General features: G+C 42.4%; 1 protein-coding gene across 2 annotated transcripts; it reads right to left on the bottom strand.

Moving 5' to 3' along the window:
• Positions 1-376: 376 nt before the first annotated feature.
• Positions 377-12,264, bottom strand: ahcyl1 (adenosylhomocysteinase-like 1). Of its 2 annotated transcripts, XM_071903241.2 has the most exons (17): positions 12,159-12,264; positions 8,349-8,463; positions 7,292-7,435; positions 6,157-6,257; positions 5,964-6,066; positions 5,737-5,831; positions 5,517-5,623; positions 4,596-4,712; positions 4,414-4,477; positions 4,205-4,293; positions 3,941-4,011; positions 3,538-3,632; positions 3,311-3,409; positions 2,945-3,013; positions 2,265-2,343; positions 1,915-2,035; positions 377-1,789 (listed from the first exon to the last, which is right to left on the bottom strand). In XM_071903241.2, exons 1-17 carry the CDS (start codon positions 12,189-12,191, stop codon positions 1,783-1,785), a joined length of 1,509 nt encoding a protein of 502 aa, XP_071759342.1. In that variant the 5' UTR covers positions 12,192-12,264; the 3' UTR covers positions 377-1,782. The 2 variants fall into 2 exon arrangements, with proteins under 2 accessions (XP_071759342.1, XP_078144328.1); XM_078288202.1 differs by lacking the exon at positions 377-1,789 and having other exon boundaries at positions 1,911-2,035.
• Between the last annotated feature and the right edge of the window lie 4,915 nt (positions 12,265-17,179).

The following is a 17,179-nucleotide window of genomic DNA, read 5'->3' as shown; positions in this document are numbered from 1 at the left end:
AGACCCACTGCTTATATAGTAGAAAGCAAGTTTCCAGAATGCTCCCAGCTCCCCTGAGCTCAGTGACTCAACTGTTAATATTAGCAAGTAATGCAGTCGGGTCGGTCCGCGAGAGCCGGTGAATATTCTAGAGTGGGACAGCGCCTGTAGCTGAGCAACCTGACACTCTGCCAAAAGAGCTGACTGAGAGGCATGGAGCGAACACAATGCAGAGAATGGAGCAGTAAGGCACATTCAGGAAGGTGTGTGAAAGTGTGAGCAGTCATGAATGTAAGCTTTAAACCCAGAATAATGGAAAGTATGTGACCACTGAATTTCTCTCTTTCATGCTCTGTTTCCATCTTTCTTGCATAAAAATAAACGATTAGAGTTATGCTTTCTCTGTTAACAGGGTTGACTTTATTGCTGATTTAATACATTCTTTTACATACATTGTATACACATATGCGTTTTATAATCACTTGTGAAACATAATTCTTTTAGGTGACCCTTTTGGATCAAAATAAGACGGTGATAATCATATGGCAAACATTAAGTCTCATAGTTTTTTTTAATTTTTTTTATAGCTTATACCTCAATATAACAATTAGTACCAGAAGCAGTGGAAGGAAGACAGTGGATTAACCACTTCTAATATGTGGTATAACAAAAAGGAATAACCAGTTAAGTAATGTGGGTGCTGATAAAATGACTCAAAAGGCACATTCATACCAGGGCCTTAAAGGTATTATCCAGTCAAAATACTCCATACCAGACAGTACAGTTTCACAGTGTGACTAATGTTGGACGGAATTAAGAGTAAGCAAATGAAAACTCAGTATTAAATGACAGTGGAGTTATAGCAATTTGAAAAGGCTTCCCTGGCTCCTCTTCCTCAAGCTCATAGTTCTTTCCCTGTATCCCCCTTTTAAGGAAAGAATACAGTCTGTTACCTTTAATAGTAGAATACCAAAGGTCTTAATCAGTTGTTATGGCATGTTAAACATCCCTTTGCTGTCCAGTTGTTCAGAAGAAGCTGGTTTTGTTTATAAGATCTTTTCAGGATGGGTGTTGAATGCCAACCCCACACACTCAACCTGGGATTTCTCTAAGTCAACATCTTATGCCAGACATTTAAAAAAATATTCAACCAATTGCAGGCTATTATGATTTAGAAAAAGACAGAAAAAAACTTTGGGTCACATTATCTATACATCAACTTTGTCACAGTAAATAGGACGACTGGATGTTACCTTTAAGGGTGTGTATGCAGTTACCATTCAATGAGATTAATCAATGCATGTGATAACAAAACATTTCTAAAATACATCATTATATATAGAGTCCATTATGGGTCAGCCCCAACCCTGGTTCATGGAATGTACTAATAAAGTTTTAATGTCATAGACAGACAAAATGTAAATGGTGTCTCCTGTTTCAATCGTATGGCCATCATTTGGCACTGAGTGTAAATTTAGGATAAATAGACAAATCGACAACCTTGTGATCTAGCAACATAAGCAGTAGCAACTAAATGAGTACATACAGATGAGAGCATGCAAGCAGGCTTTTTTTAAACAAGTGACAGGCATGTAATGGTACACTTGGTCACATCTTATGTTTCCTATGTGTTTTAATCTTATGATTCATATCTAACACAATGCCTGAAGTGCTAATATTAAGTTACATTCAGCATAAGTAAAATAATTCCTCCGTTTTTGTAGCAATTTACAAAATAAAATAGATATCTCTGTTTATCCCAGGGCAGCTGTGTGTTAAGGGTCACAGCATCAGACACTCCCATTAATACCTGTGAACAAAATTAACATTTAGGTAAATCCAGTGTTATTGTACAGATGTGAATCAACACAACTGAATAAACTAAGTAAGAACTAAATAAGAAGAGATGCGTTGGACTGAATAGGTGTAGTCTACCTGTAATAGTTGGGTTTGAAGGGGCCGTTCTTGTTGAGTCCCATGTACTTGGCCTGCTCATCAGACAACTCTGTCAGGTGGGCGTCAAAGTTTGGTAGGTGCAAGCTGGCCACATACTCATCTGGAGGAAAGAGACAGATTGTGATCCAGACTTTCTACATGTATATCATTTTTTACTATGCTGGAGCCTGCAGTTTCAAGGTCAGATGACTAGGTGGCAACAATGAGCTACACACAAGTTAAGTGAGCATTAGGAAGTTTGGCTACAGAATATGACGCTAAACTGTGCTTTTTTCACAAATTATGATATAATCATTCAGATACTAAATATAAAGTGAATCTGCTCTTACCCATCTTCTTAGGCAGGAGATACACATCCTGTTTATAACGTCCATCTGGAGCATTGAACAGCTCAATCAGGGCCAGGGCCTAGAGACAACAGACCAAACTGGCTGTAAGACTCACAAGCAGGGCCTCCTGAGCTTTTTGGGGGCCCTAAGCAGTATTAAACTTTTGTTGTTGACAGTCATGATATAAGAAGACTGTAACTTGTTTACATACACTGTATTCCTCCTTAGCACAACAACACTTTCAATTTGTGCCTGAACATCCTGTTTTTTTTTCTCCCTCTCTTATCAGCACCTGACAGGTAGTGTCACTTTGACATCTTGCTGTTTGATTGCTGTGAATTGCTTCATGATGACTGACAGTTTGACGGGCCCTGTGATTGATGTGAATGATCTACGCCATCACCAATTAAATAATAGCGATGGTGATGGGAGGCCGGGGCCCGATCAAGTCTTCATTCAACTTCATTCCACAATTTTTTAAACTGATTTTTCTGATTGGTGAGGAGACTTCATGTGACTATAGAGCAGCAGGGTGTCGCTGCCCCAGTGAGTACAAGCATCTGCCCTGCTGCAGTGTCCTTGAGCAAAGAAACTGAAACTCCTACCAGCTCCTGTGACGCTGGTCTGTATCGGACCCTACACACTGACATGACCAGTGAAAAGAGAATTAAACCACTAACCTGAGTTGTAGCAGTGATGGACAGTACAAACGTAGGCACTGTGGAGCAGCTCAGATTTAGGAGCCGGCCCTGAGAAACAACACAGGAGGTGGGTAGAAATTCAGAAAGTTGCAGTGTAGAAATTCACATTCAATGGGTAGTTTAAAGACAGAAAAAACAGCAGACTGCAATAACACAATTACGAATAACATACAGATATCGAGCTAGGAAAGGGGACCACAGAGCACACAGTAGGAGTTAGGGATGGGGAAACAAAGCCGTGAGTTACAGTAAGACACCTCTGTGTGGGGAAGCTTACTTTATATGATTTAGGGACGTTTAACAGACACAATGCTGTGAGGATACAGGGCTGCAGAGGCACATTACCTCTGCCAGCAGGACAACCCTCTTGCCGTCGGGCCAGATGATGTGGTCGACCTGAGAGCGCACCCTCTCCCAGGTGAGCTCAGGACTACGCAGACTCGCCTGAGGACAGACAAGACCGGCCAGTCACACAACAGGCTGACATAAATGTACAGAAATAAAACATGCAGAAATGCCCTGATAGACACACAGACACACATACATTTAAGTTGTATCAAAGCATTACTTACCACATCAATCTCGGTATTGGAATGTCCCATATTGCAGACTATGCAACCATTCTTCATTCGGTCCAGCTGTTCTCGGGTAACAACGTTCTTATTACCTAAATAAAAAAAAAAGAAAAGGAATTGACCTATTGTAACAGGGCGACTGAAGTGAGAGAGATTCAAGATTTTAGAGGGTGAAAATCAAATAAAATCAATGCATGTGTTGAGAAGGGTTTGACTTCCGAATTGGTTGGTGATTCCCTCATCTGAACAGCACACTGACTCAAAACGCAACCGTTTTAGCATTTAGATGAAAAGCCTGAATTTTTCCCAGGGACCTCAAGTGGGCGTCAATTTCTGTGCTTGTGAAACCTTGTGATTATCAAAGCAGAAATAATAGATGTCACTGCATGGGGCAGCTTACCAGTGCAGGTTATCACCACGTCCATCTGCCGGATGACCTCATTCAGCTTGACCACTCGGAAGCCATCCATGCTGTGTGGACACATATACAGATATGTTTTTTTAAGTTTAAGCAGCATAAATGAAATGAAAACAAATGAATAGAAATAAATTACGATTATTTTGCCCTTTTGGCCTCACAACTAATCCGATGCACAGCAGCATATAGACAGAAGGACAACCAGGATAGCACATTGATTTACTGATGGGATGGTTAGTCACCCACCAGGCCTGCAGGGCACAGATGGGGTCGATCTCTGTGATGCACACAATGGCTCCGAGGGCTTTAAGAGCAGTGCAACAGCCTTTCCCCACCTACACACCACAGGACAGGAAAATAAAACATGCGCATTCAGTATAAAAAGGTCTATCAGTGAGAATGCAGTCATGCTGTCTAAATTGAAGTATTGAGAACATAATCCAAGAATGATTCACCTCTCCATAACCACACACAACGACTTGTTTGCCGCCAAACATTACATCAGTGGTCCTCTTCAAGCTGGCAGAGGCGAGCAGAGTCATAAGCATTAACACAATCAAATGAGCTACAGCACTACATTTATTAACAGTGGCTAGCGTTTTGGCTTTTTAAGTGTTAGATGATGCATTCTCCTCACCCATCTAGGATAGATTCACGGCAGCAGTAGAGGTTGTCGAATTTCTGCTTGGTGACTGAGTCATTCACATTCATCGCAGGGACACACAGCTTGCCAGCCTTAGACAACTGGTACAATCTGAGAAGACACATGGGCGAAACATGCGCGCGCGCACACACACACACGCACACACACACACACACCGAGTTGGAGGGCTGTGTGACATTATACTTTCCAGATAGTCTGGCTAATTGGATCCACTGAGAGTTGTATATGGACAGCTGCTGTGACCTGCAGTCTAGCTCTGTCATGTTTCCAAATGGGCTCCAGTCAAATCAGGATAGTGCCCTTTTCAATCTCCAATGTCAGTATGTATTAATACTGATTTGACTCATATCCGTGCTTTTGATCCTGTTCCTCCTGACATATTTCATACATCAACAACTGCTTTTTTTCCCCAGCCCAGCTCCATTCAGTTCAGTTCAGTTCAGTTCAATGTTAAAGGGGCATTAAGTAAGATTTTACTGTCCCATAGCACACAATTACCATAATATATCTGTGGGGGTGTGAGTGTTGATCAGTACCAATGGCTCAACGATTACTTCTGGCTTTTGAAAACGAATTTTCCTACCTGTAATCTGTTTTGGAAAACAGAGCCAAGCCAAATTCAATTTCAAGCAAATGACAAAGCAGTGTTATTTTGAAATGTGATATAATACCTCTTCACTAGATGTTTCTGTTGGTTCTCTGCTCTCATTAGCTAGCTTTCTTGTTCTACTGTAAAAATGTGACTTTCATATTTCTGTCCATTATATTTCTACCATCAGCTGTGCCAGGCACTTGTTGATGTTGCAATTCCTTGGTTGCCGATAGAGGTCGGTAAAAGTCATAAAATCATCAATGCAAAACCCCAGGACTCATCAAATCTAAGCCCCGTCTGACCTATGCACCCCAGTGACACTCTCCTCCACGATGCCCTGGGCCTTCTTGAACACGCTGGGATACTTCTTGTACACCCAGTGGGTTAAGTCTCCCCCGTCATCCAAGATCTGAGAGAAACACAACACATGAAAGATGAATAACGAGTCGCTCCATGATAGTAGAGCTCAATATACAGACTAGGATGGGTGTCGAGTGCATCGTGGGATTGTCAGGCTGATACCATGTTGGCCTGCCAGCCCTCGGTGTTGACACAGCGGTCGATGCACCACCAGAAGTCATCCTCTGACTCGCCCTTCCATGCAAACACAGGTACTCCTGTAGGAAATAAAACACACACACACATATAATTGCAAAGACAGAGCGAGAGGGAGAGATGGGGATTGGCCAGCTGCTTAGGCAACAGGTCCATTAGAGGAAAGCGTGTGTTGACTGTGTAAATCATCTCACCTGTCTCAGCGAGAGCAGCCGCCACCTCGTTCTGAGTGGAATAGATGTTACAGGCAGTCCAGCGGCACTGAGCTCCCAGAGCTACCAGCGTCTCAATCAGGACCTAATAGAGAAAGATAGATAGAATATATAAATGCAAAAACAGGTTGCAGAGGTAATGAGGAGAGAGAGGTAACTGAATGGGCGGACGTACTGCTGTCTGAGCAGTGATGTGGGTGCAGCCTACTATCTTCGCCCCGGCCAGTGGCTTCTCCCCCTGCGCTCTCTTCCTCAGGGAGATCAGGGCAGACATATCTGTGGAGGAACAGAGGGAGCACAAGTTAGAGGAAATTGGTTGGAAAATGAGACGAAAAGAGAGAAAAGTTTTTGGAGAAGAGGGTGTTCATGGCTGCATATGAGATCATTTTGAATACAAAAATCATCTCTTTCTGTGTGGTGGATGTGCAGTTAATGGCTGTTAGATGCAGATTGGTTGAACGACAGTGTCGGCAACAGCTGTTGAGGCGCAGGCTTAGGCTAGAGGAGCACTTATCCAGCACTTAGGCCTACTTAGCACTCACATGGGCATTGTAAACAACCAGAAAGAGGGAAAAACGAGAGAGGGAAGAGGTGGTGGATTGAAGATTGAGAGTGCGAAAAAGTTTGAGATGGGAGGAGAGGTGTCAAAAATATGAAAATAAGTAGCAGGAGAGAAAGAAAGAGAGAAAGAAAGAAAAAGCTTTGATCGTGTTTTCCCAGGAGAACATTGACACAGCCCCAGCCTTCGGTCATGAACTGTTCTGGAGTCAGAAGGAGGACTTTTACACCAATAGTTGACTCCAACAATGTCTAAGCAGCAAAACAGATGCCACATGATATGCATCTGGGAACAAAGTCTCAACAGGGAGCTCAAAGCCCTCTCTGTCTTGATGGCACTGATACTGAGCCTCTTATCCCAGCAACAACTGAATCAATTGTATCACAACAAGTGATATCCCCGCAAAACTGTATGACTAACATTTACAGTTAATACAAAATCCTAGTAACAAGATTGAACTCTCTCTGTGCATGATTGCCTCTCTGTGTATCTTTGATTATACATCGTGTGAAGAGAGAACAATGACTCCATATGAGACCAAACACCACAAACCCAGGCTCATTTAACTTCAAAGGAAACCCATTTTACAACAGAAAAAAGGTTTTCTGTTTGAACATTCAATAATTCAAACAAAATAATTTATTGACCCCCTATTATGTAATATGCCATTTTAAAGCTTGGGATACAAAGATCGCTTATCAATGCAAAACTCCCACAATGTGCCCGTTTTCCCATGCTGAGTCACATATACCTTGTTCTGCAATCTCAATCTCGCGCCGGCCAAATTCGGCCTGCTTGATGTTCTTCACACAGAAGTCGCTGCTGCCTTGGGTGTTGACCTGGGCTTTGTCCCGCGGGGAGGTTTCATCATCAGAGCTGTCAGAGTAGGAGGCAGCTGGGAAATGTGCAACACAAAAGGTCACTATTGTGGTAAAGCATACAAAAGAGACAATTATGAAATTAATACTTAATATCTATTGTGAAAGGGGTGGAGCTTGTGTGTGTGTGTGTGTGTGTGTGTGCAGTAGTGTACATGTGTGAGCATTTACACAGTGTACGTGTGTGAGCATGTATGCGTGTGTGCATATATGAAGTATTTAATTTGTGAATTCTTAAAATGGGTGGCATTCCCCACAGGCTATCCACAGGTGATTCTTCCCTCAAAGACAGAATTATTTTGTAAGCAGAGGTCTTAAAGGAGAATGCCACCCATTTTAAGAATTCACAAATGTTATTTCTGTGCCTCAGGACAGTTCAGTCAATGTTTGTGAACTCACTCTTTCCTAAAGCTGGAAATCAGAGAGAGAACCCTTGAATTTGTGATGCCACTGGGATGTAAAATCTGGGACTGCTCCACAGACAATGAATGGGGAAGTGACTTTGTGGACCCATTAGATGCGAAGTTGAGTTGCCAGACCAAAATGAAGTTTATACTCAGGTATGAACCAGAATTTAAACCTCATTTGGGTGCGAGAACTTCCACAAATAAATCAAAGTCAGTGCCCCATTCATTGTCTATGGAGCAGTGCCAGATTTTACATCCCAGTGACATCACAAATTTAAGTGTCAGTTCTCCAGTTTCTAGTTTTAGGAAAGAGTGTAGTAATATTGACTGGACTGTCCTGGAGCACAGGAATAACATATGTGAATCTTTAAAATGGGTGGCGTTCCCCTTTAAGATGACACTTTAATATTAACCCATAATGGGCTTTACTTCCATGACAGCCATCATTTTGTAAGAGTAGATGTCACATTTTTCAAATGGTGGGTATGTGATTTTGGAATGAACCTTTTCAGATGTGCAGTACCTGAGCTGTAGCTGTCTGTGGAGGACTGAGAGATGGAGCGAGAGAGGGAGCGGCGGCCTGCCTTGGTCGGATACTTGCTGAACTCCTGTTTGTCCTCTGTGTTCGCAAACTGGATCTGGAAAAAGCCCAAGACAAAACCGCACACAGCGTTAACATAAATGGCAAATAAAATCTAGACATTAATCACTTGATGCTAGTGCGTGTTAGGACTTATGTCTGCCCACATGTGCTGATTTAATGTCAACGACACAGAGGGAGACGGGAACTACACAAGAAACGCCATACAGCAAGGAACAAAATATAACTTTTCAAACATTAACAAAGGTGACAGTTTCTGTTATATGCCCACGGTTCTGGTAATGTTTACCCTCTTGGTTTGTATTTGGACTCATTTTGCTGTGTCAGGCATAACGGAAAAAATGTCCCTTCAAAGGTAAAGGCTGTGAGTACTTGGCTTCACCTGAGACTGTTACATTAACACAGAGCAGATAAATCACAGGTGGATCAGGAAGAGGGAGCCGGTGCCTATTTTTAGATGCTCCCTCCTGCTCTGTGATTTATGCTTTGTTCAAATACACAGGCCTCAGCTGTTGGCGTGGTTCACCACCATGTCAACCCAACCCTTCAAAGGGCCCAAGATGAAAGACCTGGGTGCACAGAAAGTAGATGAAAATGCAGCTAGCCTGGATATCTGTTAGTTTAGACCTGGCTTTAACAGAAATATTAAGTCTCAATTGTCCTATCCTGGGGTTATAGTACAAAAACACAAAGGTTTATTTGCTAAAAGCATAACACAGCTAACTACAGAATTAAAGCCAGTGGCTAGTATGAAATTAGTTCTATTTAGGGCTTTGTGGTTAGGGCTAGGGTTAGAATTAGTCTCAAGATCTGACAAATCCACTGAGTGTCATTTAGACACGCTGAGCCAAGAACCGTATGGCTGCACTAGCAGTAGACAACAGTCAGTTGTCAACATTAGAAAGATTAGGGAGAGTTAACCAGATGTCCCGTCAGGTCCTTTAAACTGGGTCAGTGAGGGCAGTGAGGAGGCACTAACCACTGCTACACTCCAGTGGATCACACTATCACACCTAGGTTGGTAGTGAGGGAAAATCCAGGAACAATCCCTTGCACTGCCCTTTATCCTGGATGCAGAAATGCTTTGCTTTACCAATCATGCTATACCGATCATTTCTACGTAATTATAAAGACATGCCTAGCCATAGGAGATCTGAAAAAATTAGATGAGCCATGTACAGCCTAGATGAAGGGTAGTAGTAGTAGTTTAGTAGTAGTTTCCATCTTGCTTACACCTCTCCATGTCAGCGAGATCTGCACAAAAATGGGTCTGTAAGAAGAAGACTGTTTCTGGACAGGGACACGGGGAGCTCTGCAGCTCAGTGAAACAGGACGTCTGCAGGTAAGCATCAGGTCTGGACCTCTTGATGTCATTTGGTTTAAGACCCTCTGGCTACAGCTCCGTCTGAACCAACACAGGCACCAGGATCCTGTCCTCATTAAAGACCCGACAGGCACTGATGTACCACTGCTCTTAACACCCTGAGCGCAGTCGGCAAGAGATCTACTACTGTAGGTCTAGCAGCACAGAAAATCATTAACAAGACCCTGCATGAAAGAAATTATGAAACTAATGATACCCTGACCCCCCTAAAAGTCTGATTAGGTGATGCGGTTAACAGGGATGTTTGCCAAAGCTGACAAACAAATCACTCCCTTTTCTAGTGTAGTGGTTCTATCCCTTCCTGCCTTTCCAGGAAATCAATCCTACAGGTGTCCTGGTGGTTTAGTGGCTAGAGCGCATGGGATCAAATCCAAGCCCGTCCTTTGATGTTTCATCTCTTTTCTTTCCCTCAACACTGTATATTGTCACAAAAATGAATCATGTACTCGAGGGCGGTGGACTTCCACGCTGCTTATTGTTAGTGCAGAAAGGCCTTCACATAAATTTACTTCTTTTTTCTTAGATTATTCCTTCCTTTGTCCTTGCCTTCCTTCCTTCCTTATCACTGCTATTGTGCGAAAACAGTTAAAATCAGTTTTGGTGATTTTCCTGATGGTTGACAGTTTGCAGGTGCTTTTATGGGCTGAGCAAGTTTAAAGCCCATGAAGCCCATTCAAAACCTGTCGTACAAATTTAATTTTCAGTTTAAAAAACCTTTGTAATTCCTGAAAGATTGACTTGTACAAAAGGTTTTCATTTAATAGCAGCATTACAGCGCTGTGTCCTCTGTCGTCAATTCTAAGCATTAAGTTCCTTCAGGTATACTCAATGCTACCCTTCAGTTTCCACATGGCTTACATACTCTTCCACACTCACTTTGCCTCAGTAATACATGAGATCATTCCAATGTCTTCATTCATTCTGAAAAGGCTGTAGGATTGCTTATTGTTATTTTAGATGTCCATAGACTGTGTTTGGAGTAAAAACGAATGTGCAGGACAGCAGAGTTGACACAACACACAGCTGATAAATCCGGGAGGACATGAATGCCAGACTAACAACAGTGAGGTGGGTAACATTTGAGTGTGAGGTGCGCTGCATATATGACCAGTATCCCACAGCAATGTCTTACAGGTTTAGTTTAGTGTTAACTAAACTCAGACTGCGGAGTGTTTGTGTAATGATAAAATACTCAGGTGACTGCTGACAGAGCACCTACATACAAAGCAATGTTGTATGCTGAGAGATAATTTCTGTTTTCTAACATAATGCTGAGAAGGAACTTTTATGAGAGTACTGTAGGAACCAGGTGAAGCTGGTATGCATGATTCAGTTCCCTGGTAGCCGCCACACTCACGTCAGTAAAATTTAGCCACTGCTAATACTGAATGAATGGGTTTCATAGGGGCAGCCACGACATGATGTATAATTCTTTAAGAAATAACCTTAACTCAACCATATGTTTATATGAAATAAGGATGATTTTGCCCAAAATTTGAAACATGTCACGGTTACTCCTATGACTCCTATGATTCACCTGATTCTTAAAATCCTCCAAGAACACTACAAATATCACATGAAAATAGTTTTTTAATTATTCAGTAAGAATTGGCTGAAACAGTACAATGACTTTACTCACTATCAGTCAAAGTGTCCACATCTCACAAACCCTCTTTCCATGGGCGGTGATACCTGGGCCTAAACAATCTACTGTGTCAGTATAAAGAAACTCAAGAACCTCCTGAGACAGTATGAGCGGAGGGGATCTCTGCAGGTCTCCGTTTTGGCAAATGGGAGTGTGCTCTTTCTCACACTTTTGCAAAATATTATTTTATGTTTGCTTTGCATCAGTTTGGACTCTTGGGGATTCAGCATAAGTTTTGGCCGGTTTGTTGAATTTCAGCATTGTTCCTCCCTCAGTACACAGACAGCAAAAGCAGAGAATCCTTCTCCTGTGGTTATAACATGTAAGAAAACAGAGGTTGGTTTGATGAATGATGAACAGCTTAGCGTTACTTAAGACATTCTGTTTATGCTGCTCTTACAGAGTAGATTACTCCAGAGGCGTGCCCTGTTAATAACCTGGGCCTTTTGAAGAGAAGATTATATACTCTACCTGTATTTCAGTGACGGATATCATTTTTATGGCAAGTCAATGAAAACACACTTCTGTATAGTCCGCATCGGTGCGCAAGTCAAGATAAAGAACCATTCTGCAAAACTACAACAAGAGGACAGAAAACTTGCGGTGTGCCAAAAGCAACTCTGTCACATCTGTGTGTGGGACATGCAATTTCTTGAATAAATGTGCTGGATGAGCTCCTGGTGATGCATTAGTAGTGACTCACCCTTTCTCTTCCGTGCCCATGTCTGTGTGCCATGGCTGCCAGTCACTCCCTGCTCTCTCCAGTTTCTCAGCCTATTTCCCCGTGCCTGTGTGTCCTCTGTGTGATGGTACTAGGTGTCCCTGATGCTATTATCCCAGAACACTCCCAGGCAGGGCTGGGGGGAGGTTCCCAACTATTATCATGATTTCTAATGGCCAACCTGCAGAGAGAGAGAAAGAGAGAGAGGCCTGGAGAGTGGAGGGGGGTCCAACCCGGCCCTCCTCTCTCTCTCTTTCTCGCTCTCTCTGGTTCTGCCCTTGACAACTAGCTGCTAAAGTCAGTGGTTTGTAGGCTGTGGTCTAATTTTTTAAGTGCAGGAACACACAAAGTAAGATGTTGACTTAGACACAGAAAGACAGACAAATTTGCACACACACACACACACACACAAACCACATTTATTGCAGCTTTTACTTTCCGGCTGTATTCCTGGTTCGGTCTAATGAATGAAAGGGGATTGACAGGAGGAATTAAACCCTGTTTCCATTAGCCTTGTGCCGCATCAACAAGCGACCCATCCAGTCCCATCCTACAGCTAAAAATACCCTTTCTCTCGTAGATAGCAGGCCGGGTCACAGACTTAAGCCGTGGTGTGACTGTGAATGGGCGGTATAAGGGCTGAATGTGGGTTTGGCATAAGGCGACATTAACCACTTACCCTGACACCACTAATGCTCCGCAGCGCCATCTGATTGAAAAGACATCCAGTCTAATCCTCACAGGCCTTCTTTGTATAAACATCAGGCCCTGAAAACTACTGACAGCTGTCACACTCAATAACTTAGATAGAAGTTCCATAGTATTTTCTTAAACTGTGATAGAGTATGAATGGTGTGTAGTACGTGAGCAACTCCTGAGCCTCAGAAAGTTAAAACTCTTCAGAGACGTCTAGCTCCAAAGACATTAAACTTCCTTTGATCTCCAGAGGCGTCTGTTTAGATAAACACAAGCGTGACGGATTACACAGTAGTGTTGTGAAAAAAATACAGGTTGCTAATCCCTAACGACTTTTGGCAGACACTATGACCTCTACTTACTCGCTATACCTTGATCTTGAGAGAATATGTACAATAAGGTAGTACACAACCACAAGAGGGTACAACCCTACTACATTTGGACCTAACAAATATTCACTGACCATATCAGCTTGTTATTCCCAAAAATGCATTTTTTGAAGGCCAACATTGAGAAGGCAGCCAGCGTATTGAGAACTTCAACTTGAAGGTAGAGAAAGCATAACAGAAATACTGCAGCGAAGCTAAAGAGATCCTTTTGAAATTCCACCGGCACAGCTTAAAACACAGAGGGAGACTGAAGGAACCCGTCAGTATGGATGTGTTATATTTCTCAGCTTATAGCGATTTTTCCCCCAGTGTTAATATGGCTCACACTGGAGGACAAATACTGTACTTGTGCGGACTGTGACAGATTTGGTGTTTCAATAAACACTAGAAAGAACCCATCCTCAAAGCAATTTCTCAATGTAGTCTGTCCGCGAATGAAGTTTTAATTTTGAATCTGAGAGTTCTGTTAAAGGACTAAGAGATGGCTTAGGTGAGTGGATATTTCATCATATAGGCCTATCATTCACGTTTCATAACAAACATTTGTGTATACCAGGAAAAAAAAAATCTGCATTTGACCTCAACTATGCCATAACATTATGATAGACAAGACCAGATAGTAACAATGTAATATAAACACTTTTCAGAATCGGTCTCCTCTATGTAAAATAGCCCACAGGCATCAGATGAAAATGATGATGCATGAATAAATTCACAGTCACTGAGTCCAACTCCCAGGGGGCGTATTGTGTAACTGTTGGATGGATTCAAAGAGAGAAGAGGCAGAGTAGCGGTATTGTTTCACACACACACACACACACACACGCACACACACACACACACACACACAAACACACAGTAATACACACACAGTCACATCAATTTTGTGGCATCTACGTATTTGCCTATGGCACCCTTGTCACATTTGATGCAGTCTGTGATTTTAATTTAATTTGTTTTATTTTCCTTTTTCTATCATTTTCAGTATCTTGTTTACCCATTAATTTTTTTTTCACACAAACAGGTGGCACCGTTTGACACAGGGCTCTCACATTTATTCATAACATAGAGCTTTGTTTTCATAAGCGCGGTCCACATTCCTACCATCCAATATGTCTTACATCAGGCTCCCTGAGGCTGCTCACAGTCCACACATTATTGCCTTGCCAGACAGGGGGTCGCGGATAATGTTCTGGGCTCTACAAGCCCCGCTGCTGAGAAAAAAATATTTTTTTTTCTGCACTGCGGTTAAACTCTTGGGTAAAATTTGAAAAAGAAAAATACTAGGGATGAACTTCAACTTTTACATAAATCACATCAAGGCAGCTACACAGGCAAGTCATATTAAGTTGAATGTCAATTAACAGTAGTATGTGTCACCTTTAAAAGAGGTTTGACAATCCCCACTTTTATATTCAAGTTTTCAAAGCAACATGAAGTTCCAAAGAGGCCAAATAGTTGGTGCCCAAATTGCAGGTGCATCAGTCACAAAAACTGATCGAATAATTTAATGTAGCATGGGGAACGGTGCTGAAAATCATAACAACATAATGTCAAACAAAGACGAACTGCATCAGCAAGGAGGAACAGTGGTCACAAGTCAAAGGTCACCTACAGGGATGGACAGACAACAGGACAGTTGCTAAACACAAAACTAGAGCTTCAAAAATTACCAGAAAATGTAATCAACACCTCTGTGCCACAGTCTCAACAAAACTTTTCATTGTGAGCGTCACAAAGCTCACAAAGGAGGGCTGTCAATCGGAAACAGCCAACGACACATAACCTGGTGTAAAGAGCACAAAACCTGAACCCTTGAGCAATGGAAAAAAGGAATACAGTCTGATGAGTCGTCTTACACCATTTTTCCTACATCTGGACAGGTGAAATTCTCGAGAAAGCCAAAGGATGCCTTCAACCCACAATGTGTGTTGCCAGCTGTTAAGCATGCTGGTGAATCTGTAACAGTATGAGCAGCCATCTCGAGGGACTCATTCAGTCCGATGATTGCTCTGTCTGCACTGCTGTATAACGGCCAGGGAATACAAGGCCGTTTCACATAGGTGCACTGTATGTTATAAACCCCGTTCAATCACAATGTTCCCATATTCCACCACGACGACACCCCCAGATGAAGTCAAATGCCTCCCCAATCACCACATAGGCTACAGTATATAGCCTACATGATTAAACTTTTATGGGAAGTACTGGAACACAAAGTACAAAGTAGATTTCCATCTCCTCCATCCCTCAAAGAACTGGAGGCTCTCCTTCTGGAAGAACAGTTTGATATTCCCACTACACACAGATCAGGACTTGTATGATGGGAATCCAAGAAAGACTGAAGCTGTTCTGAAGGCAAAGCGTGGCCCTACACCTCATTAGGTGCTTGAAATTCATAAATTGTTAGGTGTTTCCATTATTATCTCCACCCCCATATATACGCTCAAGTATTTATGATCATGTATTCCTTCAGTGTGCAGATGTCTTGAGACAGAGGGTTAAGAGGCAACATGCCTTTTTATTTATTTAAAGGAAGCATACTGCCAGCATAATGTGGAACCTGTGATTAAAATAACCAGGAAGGCCTCATAAAAACAGATTTTAACAATATTCAGGTCTTGATAAAAGCCGCTTGGCAACTGAGGCTGATACAATGTTGTTAGACATGTAATACAATCATATAAGATAGGATTAGACTGTCTAGTAGCACAGGCTTGATAATTAAATTCCTGATGCATTACTGCACAACTTTGCAAATCCTTCAGTTCATACTGACTGTCTTTTATGGTTAAAATAGTTTCTCATATCGCATGCTGGGTTGGGATAGTGTGATTCTTTAGCGGGATAACTAATTAACGTGAAATAACGTGATTCATTACACACTGCAGTATCATAACAAATGCATGGTGGGGTTCATCACAGGTCCATCAACCTTTAGGCTGAAAATGATAACAGTTGGTGCTGTATGAACACATACATTCACACAGACTAACATAGACTATCTGGCCTTTGTGTGGTAGACTTTGCTGCAGTGCAATGCGCATCAACGCGGATTTATCCTCCTCACATGTCACAGCCTACAGTACACACAGCCATTCCCTATGCCAGTGAATGATGATGGGGATCACGTTTCTTACCTTCTTGACGGATTTCAGAGTGGGGACCGCAGTGAAGGCTGCGGAGGGCAAATCCCCCACGTTCATATTCAAATCGCTGTTTTTGCTAACAGTCAATGCTGAGTATTTTTCTGCAACGTTTTCGGTTTCTTTGACATATTTCGTCGCTTGTTTAACCTCCGTCTCCGTCATGGCATCCAGGTGATATCGAGCTAGCGTTGGAAAATGTCTAATGATGTCCGATTTTGAAGAGTGTGGAGTCCGTCGCCTTCCTCTTCGTCTTGGTCAAGCTTCGTGTTGCCTTGAAAAATGTCCGAGCGGGGCAGTAAAGAAGCACTGAAGCACCTCCAGCTGACCTTGCACGGATCAAGAATTAGTATTAAGGAATATACCTGTTTTATTTTAGCCTCACTGCTTTCTGATGGGCAGTGGACAACACTTCTTTTTGTCCAGGTCAGCTGTCATCATCCACAGACAGCAGCATCTACAGGGGGCGGTGTGTTGAGACTGTCACCTGAACAAGTGGGCAGTGTGTGGGCGGTGTTCATCCAATCAGCATCGGTGGGGAAGAAAATGATCCGTGTTGGGCTCGTTACTCGTTACTTATTTCAAAAGTAGCCTAATGATATCGGTTTACTTGTGCCACTTCTGCCATTTCGCATCTAAGCTAACTAAAAGCTAGTGATAACCATGGTGATAACCTAACGCGTTACTAAGCAAAGTGGTAACCGTTGAAAATGCAACACTTTTTCCAGTAACAAGTAAGCCTAGTGTACTCCAGTACTTTTGTTGTCGCCCC

Source organism: Centroberyx gerrardi, chromosome 14 (genome assembly GCF_048128805.1).
Source record: "Centroberyx gerrardi isolate f3 chromosome 14, fCenGer3.hap1.cur.20231027, whole genome shotgun sequence".
NCBI lineage: Eukaryota > Metazoa > Chordata > Actinopteri > Beryciformes > Berycidae > Centroberyx > Centroberyx gerrardi.
This window is presented reverse-complemented; position numbering and strand designations above follow the sequence as displayed.

Bases quoted from the DNA above. Each gene is read 5' to 3' on its own strand.
- ahcyl1 (XM_071903241.2), bottom strand. From the start codon at position 12,191: ATGGCACACAGACATGGGCACGGAAGAGAAAGG. The intron at 8,464-12,158 runs GTGAGTCACTAC...GGCTTTTTCCAG, and splicing joins ATGGGCACGGAAGAGAAAGG to ATCCAGTTTGCGAACACAGA. The intron at 5,832-5,963 runs GTGAGATGATTT...TATTTCCTACAG, and splicing joins GGCTGCTCTCGCTGAGACAG to GAGTACCTGTGTTTGCATGG.